We start from the raw sequence: 10934 nt of genomic DNA on the forward strand, positions 1-10934 counted from the left end.
AACTCTCGAATAACGATTTCTTCCATGTCTCCTCCCTTTTACAGACACTTCTCACGGACATTGAAAGCCGAAAGGGCATGATTGAAGATCTCAACACGTACGCCCAACCGCTGGTCGAAACGTCGGACGAAAGTGTTTCGGCCGAGATCCAGGAAACAGTGCAACAGATAAGCATCGTTTGGGAAAGTACGCGCGAGAACTTGCGCGAACTTTGCGATCGCTACGATAAGGCTGTGAAGCTGTGGCAACACTATCACGATGTGTGTGAAACGGTGAAGGATTGGGTAAACCATGAGTACACGGATTACGACGACCTGCAACGGCTACAGGATCTGCCCCAGGTGGAGGTGTACCAGCAGGCACTGCTCGATCAACGTCAGGAGGTTGAGAAGCTGCGTAAACTGATCGGAGACATAAACGAGCAGGTTGGGTTCAATGTTGGTGACACGCTGCTGGCGGAGATCGATGAATGCAGCAAGAAGCTGGAGGACATCGAACGGAATGTTGTGGAGCAACGAAACCGAGTTCATGAGCGAGAGGAAGCACGGGCAGATAAGGCCAGTGTGGTGCAAAGCTCACGCGGTTTGTTGGATCGCATTCATGAGGTACGTAGAGTGGATCATTCTCAAACCCCCATCACACGCGTCATTTACTATCTTTTTTTTGTTGGTCTTATTCCACAGAGCCTCCAGCAATCGGCACACTCGCAGCGTACGGCCGACGAAAATCTGTACAACAAAGTCGTGGATCTTCGCTCGTACATGCTAAGCCTGTGTGTAACGATAGCGCGCCTGAAGGACATTCAACGCGACCGCGAACAAGCGGATGATAATGGCAATCTACAGAACTTCCATTCCGTATCGCAGAATCTGCTGCAGGATACGTACCAACAGTATCAGGACCTGGTACAGCAGCTGGTAACGCAATCGGAAGATGATGAACGGTTGCTGGACTTCTGGCAGGAATATCTGCAATTCGTAATGACCATCCTGTCCGAGCCGCTGCCTAGCGACTACGGTCAGCTAAAGGCACACCGTGAACAGTGTTTGCTTGTTAAGATGCTGCTGATTAGCTTGCGCAAAATGCTACTCCAGAAGAACAAAATCGACGTCCGGCTGGTGGAGCGCTTCAACGTGCTAAGTCAACTGCACACCGATCGTATCGATCGATACCTAGAGCGAATCACGGAGATCGACAACCGTCTTTGGCACTGGGAAAAGTTCCGCACGCTCGGCAGAAACCTCTACGAAGCGTTGGCTAATATTGAGCGCGAAAAGTTCACACTCCAGCTCGAGTACATCAATCTGCGCGAGTTGCCGAAGTTGATCGAAAAAGTGAATGGATTGCTGGAACAGTTTCCCCGGCTGGAGGGTGATTTGAGTGCCATGAATCAAGAGCTAACGCAGCTGACGCTGTATACGAAGGACGAATGCACACTGGTCGGAATGCGCAGCGAGCAGGGCAAGATTGCGGAGAAGGTCGTTAAGCTGCAGGACAATGTGGAAACGTGGAAAAACTTCCTCTTCAGCATTGACGAGCTGCATGGCCGCTTTGCAAAACAATCGTACGAGGTGGAGGACCATTTGCAGGATTTGGAACAATATCTGGACAAGCTGGAGGCGGAAGAGCAGCGCAATACGACCGATCCGAACGTGGACAATCGTGTGAGCGGTGTGCAGGCGAGGCTGAACCTGATTAAAAATCATCACGTTCGATTGGACATGGTGCGTGCGAAGCTGGAAGAGATGGGACATCTGCACGAAGAGCTTAAGTCCTGCATCAGCATGTTTGACGTGCAGCGACTTCATAAACGCGTGTGGACGTTGTGGCAGATGTACGGTAAGCTGGAGCAACGTATCGTACTGCTGGTGAAGCGAACCGAAGCATTGGCCCACAAGAAGAAGCTGTTCCAGGAACACTACCAGCTGCTGATGGATTGGATGCAAAAGTATGAGCTGAAGTTGCGGAATCCTGAGAAATACGAGTCGTGCACCGACAATCAAGCGTTCATCGAGTGTATGGAGGACACGCTGCGTCAGGAGATGGCCCTTAAGGAGTGGGAGAGAGATTGGTTGATGACGGTGGGCAAGGATCTTCTGGGCCATTGCTCAACATCGGAAGAGTATGAGGAAATCGGGAACCATCTTGATATACTGGAAAAGGAATGGATTTACCTAACCGGACTGTGCAAGAACCGCACCCAGACATCCTCGACGGTGCAAAGCAGAATGCGCACGCTGGAAACGCGTATCGCTGAGCTAAAGTCGTGGATGTTGATGATCGAGCGCGAACTCAGGAAACCTTTCGTGGTGGAAAGTTTGGAACAGACGACTCTCGACAATTTGCTCGACGATTACGAGAAGTTGCAGCGCTCGATCGAGGGCAACAGTGGCAATGTGGCGGAAGTGCTGAACCTGTGCGAACTGGTCGCCCTGGACGTGCAATCGTTCTGCGTCAACATCAACATTCGCAGCATCCAGAGCGACGCAAACGATCTGGACATGCGATGGAAGAAGGTGTGTCGCATATCGGGCAGTCGCAAGCGCAATCTGATGGAACTGTGGGTCACGCTGGTGAGTCTGCAGAAGGGTCTAGAGTACCGGGATTGGGTACACGAGCAGCACGAATACATTCGCCGCCTGGAGCGTTCGATCGCTTCCTTCCACGGCGAACAGCTGGCACACGAGATGGAAAACATTGATGTGCGGCTGAATGAACTTGCGGTGCGAGAGGCACATCGACTAAGCCTGCGCAAGGAATACATATCGTTGGTACAGAATGATCTCGTTTCGGGTGAGGGTATACGATTCCTAACGACCCCAGTACATCAAATGTTGCTTCTCTGGGAACGACTGCAACCGGATCTTTATGCTTTGCGGGAAGATCTAGAGCGCTGTCGGTCAGAGATGGGCGTGTTTGTGGTAAAGTACGAACAAATCATCCTGGCCCTCACGCAGATCGACGTACAGCTGACCCAAATCGAACATCTGCCGCCGGAACAAACTGTCGAAGGTCCGGAGTCGGCGGAAACTCGCATCCAACGGTTGCGCGAACTGCACAACGAACTTTTGCTCGTGGTGAATCTGTTCGAACACGAGGACTCGCTGGGTGCGAATCTGATCGAGCAACATTCCGCCAACCGAACGCTAACGGAGGACATTCGGCAGAAGATGGGCGAGTACCATCAACTCGGTAATGGTTTGAAGGAACGTCTCGATGCGCTGTTAGCTCGGGCCACCGAAGCATTCGAAGTGCGCCATGAAAAGGAGGTAGCAGTGCAGGTGAACACTTTGCGCCTGGAACGCAGTGAATCGATCACCGCAAAGGACGCGTACCGCTATCAACTCGAAACGGCCCTCGCAGAAGCGGCCACCAATTTGGGCAAGCTGGAGGAAGCAATCTCAGCCATCAATGCGAACAACTTTGTGTCCACGACGCAGAACGTGTCGAGGGCTTCGGCCGCCTGCGAATCATCGATCGAGCTGATAAAACATCTGAACACGCTGCTACTCTCCGAATGTCATGCGACGCCGGAGGAAGCGTTTAGTGTGCGTGTGACGGAAGAAACGGAACGGTACCACCGTCTCTTGGCTGAGTGGAAACAGAAGCAAGAACAGCTGGAGGAATCAAGGTATGTACGCACACACACACAAAGCCAAATCATTCCGTGTTGCTAGAGAACGCAAAACATTTGCACGCATCATCCACATTTCGGAGGTCCCCAAAGGATCTTCCATTAACTGATCGTTTAGATCTTTCCAAATTCTTTGCAGCTTTACTCATGTTACATTCAATTCATTTAAACTTTCTATTCATGTTTCTTCCCAACTTTTCTCTTTCTCTGTATCTATCGCTCTGTCGAAACCATGATTGGACTACTTTGCAATACCCAAACACACGCGCGCCTGAAAACACTCACTATTATACACTTTCTACTATCTGCTGACTATCTGCCTACACTGTTACTCTTCTGTCTGTTCGCCGCATCGCAGGATCATTCCTAATGCTTACAATTTTAACTGCGTACAGTAAGTGGTGCTATTATACTATCACTGTTGGGCCTTTTTCTACTTAGTCCGTGGTGTTTTTGGCTTAATCAAACGGAGGCGTTTGTAAGGAAGATTTTTGAAGTAATTTCCCCTGCCAGTAGGGACATCACTTTCTATCTTATTTTAACTGCAATTCTTAGATTGTAGATACTTCTTGTATCATATACTTTTGCTAGAAGCTAGATTGAAGAAGACTTGTTGATGTCCAGATTAAGTGTTTGGCTCTGATACTAATCACTACTTTCAATCAGCTGGAAGTCTGTTACGGACCCGATAATATACCGGTTATTGTGCCACTCACACCTAAACCATTTGTAGGGTCAATCCGGGCATTCTAGAGTTTAAGTAGTTGCAGTCAATCTTGGATACTTCTCATTGTTCTTGACAACGCCATCTGCCGGGAAAACGCCACGAGTTAAGCAAAAGTCCCAACGTCTACTAACTACATGCACACTTTACACATCGTTAGTGTGTTAAAATCGCTCCACAACATTCGAGTTAACCACAGCTCTGTGTTTTCCTCCATTAGCAATTCGGACTATCTGACCTGTCCGTTGTGTACGAACCGTAACTGGCAGCAGATCGATAACGATCTGTGGCGCCTGGAGCAATGGCTAGCGATGGCAGAATCGACGCAACGCAACCAACTCTCTAGCCCACCGTCCGACATCGATGCGCTGGAAGATACGATACAGGACCATCGCGAGTTCCTGCTAGATCTCGACAGTCACAAGAGCATCATCAAATCGCTCAACATTGTAGGCGAACATCTGGCGACGCACACCCGAGACACGGCCCGTGCGACCAAGTTACGCGAACGGCTGCAGAAGAACAACCGTCGTTGGGATACGGTTTGTACCGGTGCTTCCCGCTGGCAGTCGGCCCTGAACAGTGCGCTGATGGAGAACCGCGAGTTCCATCGTACGATTGCCGAACTGAGCGGATGGTTGGAGCAGACGGAGAACCGGATCAAATCGTCGGAACCGATCGATCTGACCAGCGATCAGCGTCTGGTGGAGAAGAAGTACCGCATGTTCCGGGAGCTGCGTGCCGACCTGATGCGGTGTGAGCCGCGCGTGGTTAGCCTGCAGGAAACGACCTCCCAGCTAACGAAGTACGTGGACGCGAACAAGTCGGAGAAGTTTGACGAGGTGTACGCAAAGTAAGTGCAGGATATTGACTGAAACAAAATGGCGGCGAGACTTTGCTAATAATGCACGCTCGATCTTCGGTTTTAGATTAACTGATCTGCGATTGCGCTTCCACTCGATCCGTCGTCTGGTGGAGATGTACATCATAAAGATTGGTGCATCGTTGGGATATGACAGCAGCACCAGCCTGGCCGATGTCCCGTGCTCCTCCTCCTCGACCACGTCCCTTGCGACCGTCGACCGACAGCAGGCCAGACGCCGGCAGGCAACAGATCAGCAGGAGGTAGGTGCAAGCGAGAACGCATCTCGATGTGTGATTCTTTGAGAATAGAGCATCTTGCCACCACCACCACCACCACCACCACCCGCACCACCCTATCCAACCACCATCGTTACTACCAACTACTACTCTTCACCGCTCAACGAAGCTTTCGTCATCGGCTGGTCGTCTCTCGTGTCTGAACGTCACCGTTAGTCCGAACGGTTACGGGCTTTTTGTTTTCTGTTGCACACAGTGTGTCAGTAAGTAGTTGAGTTGTCGCACGCCTAAACCACCACCACCACCGCTCGCCAAGTCATCCAGCGCTCCCCTTCGTATCTACCCTTTCGGAGTGATGCGCTATCATCATGTGTGTGTGTCTGCGCAGTTCCTGTATGCCACCATCAAGTTCAAAAGCAACCATCGAACAGTGTGTTGTGTGTCTGTGTGTGTGTGTTTGTAAGGATTTCAGCTTCGCCTCCAACAGCAACTCTGACGCGTGTACTCAGACACTCAGTTGGACCTGCAAAAGAAAAACATCTCATCCTGGTAGTTGTTGATGTTGATCCTTTCAAAATTTCAAACTCCTCTGCCCAAGAACTCATCACTTATCTTCTCCATCCATCCATCCATCCAACCAACCAACCTTATGTGTGACATTCGATCTCTGTTCTATGCTCTCTGATATTGGGACTTTTTTAATTCAACATTATTTTCTCTCTTTCTTTTCTTTGTTGTCTTTTTTTTCACTTACCTTTTGACCTTATCTGCTCTGCCTCGACACGCGGTTTCTGAAAAAAAACACCAAACAAACCAAAAAAAACTGCCTATATTACCTCATATAGAGCCACCAGCAAAGCGATGGTAGCGGATCCCGAAACCATCCATCACAAGCGACGGCACACGATTCCAGTACAAAGTAATTATTAGTGTTTAGTTGTGTTTTGTTTTGTTTTTAGTTAACTTGTTAGCAACATTGTTAGAGAAGCTGTTGTATCCCAGATAATTGTTGTAGTGATTGTTCACGTAATTGTTTTTTTTCGCAAAGTTAATTTTTAAGTAGATGTTGAGCTGAGTATAGATATAATAGGCGTGTAGGATATGTAGGTGATGAGCAGCTTTTAAGTAACAGTTTGAGTATTTAAAGTAAAGCTTAGGATTTTTTTCCCTATTTTAAGTACATCCTAATCATACACAAGGATGCAAACTTAGGAGTTGAAATATCGAGTTGAAAGTGTTTTAAGCATCAAATTCAATCTCCAGGGTTTAGCGTACAGTTTAGTCCATTTTTGTGCCCTAGACCTATTCAACAAACAAAAATTCTAACGCCACTTTCCCTCTTTTGCTCTTTTGGCCCGGATGAAAACTGTCACAACAGTGCTGGCACGGGTACTACAGAGGCCGACGACGATGTCATCAACACCACGATACTTACCCGAAGCTATCGTTTCTTGGGCCGTGTCATACGTGCCTCGTTGCCGATCCAGGCGATGCTGTTATTGCTGCTCGGTGTCGTCACGCTCATGCCCCACGGTGAGGAGTACTCGTGCTCGCTGGCCAACAACTTTGCCCGCAGTCTGGAACCGATGCTGCGCTACCCGAACGGACCACCACCAATCTAGCGACCGCCGGTGGTCGATCAGCCCGAACACTCCCTCATTCCCATCCATCCTAACTCCCTTCCTTCGATACTCGCAACGAAATGAGACAGCCTTGGATAACTCTACTCGCAAAACGGAGCGGCGAGGCAATATTGTAAAACTACTTACAGTTACGCTTTACACTAGTGGTACATATAATCTGTACAGCTTTTTATTAGATTAGGGGTATCGATCGTAGTACGCTCGTTGGGCCCCCACCGATGCCTGCGATTTGTTTAGCTTCGATTGCACATACAATATTAGGCTAGGACACGTACTCCAATTTGCGAAATCAACGAAAGAACAACGACAAACGAATGGGTGCGAGCACGGGTTCTGTTGCTTCGCAAGCTAAGAAAACATTCTTCATTTTCCCATTTAAGTTATGGCACTCAGTTCGATAAACTCGGAAGGGGAAAAGCTAACCTTAATCTACTAACACCCGCCCCCCTGTATAAGGTGTATATGGAAGCATTTTTATTTTTTCAGGATGAGTTTCAATGGCGATTCCTTGTTTCTCTGGTTTTGTTATGTTATTTTCGTGTTTTAGGTAAGCAACTTTAGAGATGTAATAAAAGTATTCTAAAGTATGAGACATATAGTGGAAAGTATGGCATTGTGGCATCGTGACTATGTTCCCAATATCCGAACCTTCATTAAAACAGCCAGGTGTTTAGGGGGAAAATATTGGAGCTGTTTTGTCTGCTAAGATGTTCGGTCGTACTTGAATAATCGGTGTCCTTCTTAAGATCAGTAGATAGTTCGTTTTTTAGACCGGAGATGATAGGGAGCCAGTTGGCGAGCAAGGCACCTGTATAGTTGGCGTCTTTCGATCTTCCTGTCTAAGCTGCTATCCGAATCAACGTTCTACCACGATCGTTCTACCACGACCAGAAAAGCCTTCAACCAGCGAGGACTTTGTCCTCTTCACATTGATTCTCAATTTATTCTTCCGGACCTCTTTTATCCAATGTCCAGCTTATCCCTTTCATACCAGTTTCTAACAGCACCCAGAACATTCCGTGGATATCGAATGGATTCTTCAGTACTTTTTGAGACTCCGGCCGTTTGGATCCTCAACAGACGTATCAGGTTTCAAGAGGAAACTGTACTTCTGTAGGACTTCTTCAAGTCGGGTTTATCTGTGCTGTCACACGTCACCTTGTTCAGGGATACCAGGGAGTGGATAACACAACAGATAATAAGTATCTGGAGAGCTATATACTGCCATTTCTAGAGGATTCTTATTCCTCTAACTTGGCACTAAAACCTCGAAAGGTCTTGGGCTTTGCTCAACACTCCGGAATCGTAATGTTATTTAAAAAATCATTGTACATGGTCGTTCGTTTGCCGCTACAACTCTTGAACGACCGATGACACTGTGCACGATAACTCGTCTGATAATGCATCTTGGCAAGCCACTAGATAACAGCTCTCCGCTCTACTTTTTCGATAAGAATTCATCTACGTATCTGCTCCCGCGCGTGGATGTGTTTGTGTGTGTTTGTTCGTGCAGCCTGACAGAGGCGTAAAGCGGTGATAACAAGATGCTTGGGTCTTATTTTCCCTCACTATTTCCTCGTTAGCAGTGGGCAATCCCTCGACCACAGTAAATCATGATGGGTTTGTTGAAGCAGCAGTGTTAAAAATGGTTGCAGATAAGTGACCCGACGGACAGTTCTGGTTGCAGCACGATCGAGGCAAGATGTCGTTTGAATATACGGAAATAACCGATCCCCTGTACGTGGACAATAAAGAACAAACCGGAGAGGACGATTACATTATGGTACGTGCGAAAGAGTATGGTGATGTGCCGATCAACATCCCAAACTGGCAACCAGCGGCACACTGTTACACAACTAGGTGAGAAAGAGTGCGAGCTAAAGGTGATCTTGGTAATTGCAACGCTTTACAAATCCACCTGAAGGTTTCATCGGCATGAGAAAGAACTGCTCGAGATGGAAGTGTTTCCGGACGATGTGTGGGTCGCCTCGTATCCGAAAAGTGGAACCACCTGGTGCCAGGAGATGGTTTGGTTGATCTGCAACGATCTCAACTTTGAAGCAGCACGTGCCGAGTCGTTACGAACTCGCTTTCCTTTTGTCGAGTAAGTGGTGTTCGCCTGTTACTCTTCAGCAGTGTATAATGATTTGATTTGAATTCATTTTCAGTGTAAGTTTAATCCACGATGCGCAGATGAATTCGTTCGAACGAGTGCGAAATACGGCACGGCCTCGCTTCATCAAGACCCATCTGCCGGTGTCGATGCTGCCAAAGCAGTACTGGACCGTAAAGCCAAAAACCGTGTACGTCAAGCGCAACCCAAAGTCTGTGGCCGTTTCGTACTATCATCACTCGCGGGGGATCTTCTACCGTGGCACAATGGACACCTTCGTACGATCGTTTATTCGCGAGCACCAGTTCTACTCCCCGTACCATGCGCATGTGATCGAGTACCACGAGCTGCGTGATTGCAACAACATCCTGCACCTATCGTACGAAGACATGAAGCGTGATCTTCCGGCGGTCGTGCGGAAGGTTTGTCAGTTTTTCGGCAAGTCCTACAGTGAGCCACAGTTGGCAGAGCTATGCGAGCACCTTTCGTTTCGATCAATGCGTGAGAACAAGGCTTGCAACTACGAGGATCAAAGCAACGTACCGCGGGAAGCTGGTGAGCGCTTTATGCGGAAGGGAGAGCTGGCGAGCTGGAAACAGGAGCTGACCAGTGAGCAGATCGAGATGCTCGATCAGTGGACAGAAGCGAACACTCCAAACATTGAGCATCGGAAATTATTTGAATAGGAGAACGAGAAGCAATAGTGCGGGGTAGGACGCTTTCAAATGTTGGACTTTGATTGAAAGTTTCGGTTGGTAATAAACAAAATTCTCATACAAAGCACCGCTCCAAGCTGAAAGAAATGAAAGAAGAGTAGTGTTTTCACGGCTCTCCTTAACGGCTAGATCTCTCACCTGCAACGAGCAGAGCGCCACGTCTAACAAACTGATCATGCGCACAGTGTTTGCCAGTCTGCTCCTCATCACATCCATACAGCCAGCGTGATTGATGATGTCCGTGGCATCCAGGGCAACCGATCGTAGTAGCTCAGTAACGCCCAGATTGACGCGCTCACCCTTGCAATGGTGGCGGTTCCGGCAGCAGCTAATTGGCACGAGCACAACCGCATCGGCAGTATCTGAAGCTAGTAGCCTTGATTTGAAATTGCAATTAATCAACTGTTGTCAACGCACTACTACGCCATCCCTTCATTCATTCATTACCTTCCAAATTGAGCCTCCTGATCTGCCGTTCGCCACAACATCCCATGCCAATCGGTGTGATTGAGCACACCACAGCATCGGGAGTGGTTTTGTAGTTCGTTCCAAAATTCACTCCAAGCTGGATCGAACTGATACATCTCTAGCCCACCGTACAGCGAGTCCTGCAGGGTGTTGTAGGTGATTTCAACAAATCTAAAGAAAAGCACCATTGCGAAGAGGTTTGTCAGTAGGCAACACACCGTAAGCATGGTCCATAGGTGAGATATTCCGTTCAGGTGACGACTGTACGGGTCGTTAAACAAACGGTTCGAAATGAGGATGGAAGAGGCGTGCAGTAGTATGGTCTGGACGTCGACCAGCTGAAGTAGGCGAAGGCTAACTATCCAGAGCTCTTTCGAAGGGTTGGAACCACCAGCGATCAGCAATCCGTCGTCGTGTTCTAGCAGCTGCGAGCGAAGATTTTCCTGGAGAATCAGTTTCGTAGCGGCCACAGCAACTAGCACTATGTGTATGGCAACGGTTAGAATATAGATACACCGATTCGGAACCATTTTTT

At 48.4% G+C, this 10934-nt stretch overlaps 3 protein-coding genes across 14 annotated transcripts in view; 2 read left to right on the forward strand and 1 right to left on the reverse strand.

The window, feature by feature from the left end:
- LOC118510651 (nesprin-1) overlaps nt 1-7710 on the forward strand; it is an 85834-nt gene extending 78124 nt beyond the window's left edge. For 7 of the 12 annotated variants that reach the window (XM_036052766.1, XM_036052768.1, XM_036052774.1 and 4 more), the window contains 7 exons: nt 45-605; nt 684-3631; nt 3993-4028; nt 4579-5211; nt 5288-5483; nt 6305-6378; nt 6838-7710. In XM_036052766.1, coding sequence (XP_035908659.1) covers nt 45-605; nt 684-3631; nt 3993-4028; nt 4579-5211; nt 5288-5483; nt 6305-6378; nt 6838-7081 — 4692 coding nt within the window. In that variant the 3' untranslated portion in view covers nt 7082-7710. Of the gene's footprint in view, nt 1-44; nt 606-683; nt 3632-3992; nt 4029-4578; nt 5212-5287; nt 5723-6304; nt 6379-6837 lie in introns of all 12 variants that reach the window. The other 5 variants (XM_036052769.1, XM_036052775.1, XM_036052776.1 and 2 more) reach the window with 3 other exon arrangements.
- A 913-nt stretch (nt 7711-8623) lies between these two features.
- LOC118510655 (luciferin sulfotransferase-like) lies at nt 8624-9996 on the forward strand. Its single transcript, XM_036052779.1, has 3 exons — nt 8624-8962; nt 9027-9206; nt 9271-9996. Exons 1-3 carry the CDS (start codon nt 8805-8807, stop codon nt 9899-9901), a joined length of 969 nt encoding a protein of 322 aa, XP_035908672.1. The 5' UTR covers nt 8624-8804; the 3' UTR covers nt 9902-9996.
- LOC118510656 lies at nt 9870-10924 on the reverse strand. The gene is made up of 3 exons (XM_036052781.1): nt 10379-10924; nt 10070-10307; nt 9870-10008 (listed from the first exon to the last, which is right to left on the reverse strand). Exons 1-3 carry the CDS (start codon nt 10624-10626, stop codon nt 9937-9939), a joined length of 558 nt encoding a protein of 185 aa, XP_035908674.1. The 5' UTR covers nt 10627-10924; the 3' UTR covers nt 9870-9936.
- Between the last annotated feature and the right edge of the window lie 10 nt (nt 10925-10934).

Source organism: Anopheles stephensi, chromosome 3, assembly GCF_013141755.1.
Source record: "Anopheles stephensi strain Indian chromosome 3, UCI_ANSTEP_V1.0, whole genome shotgun sequence".
NCBI lineage: Eukaryota > Metazoa > Arthropoda > Insecta > Diptera > Culicidae > Anopheles > Anopheles stephensi.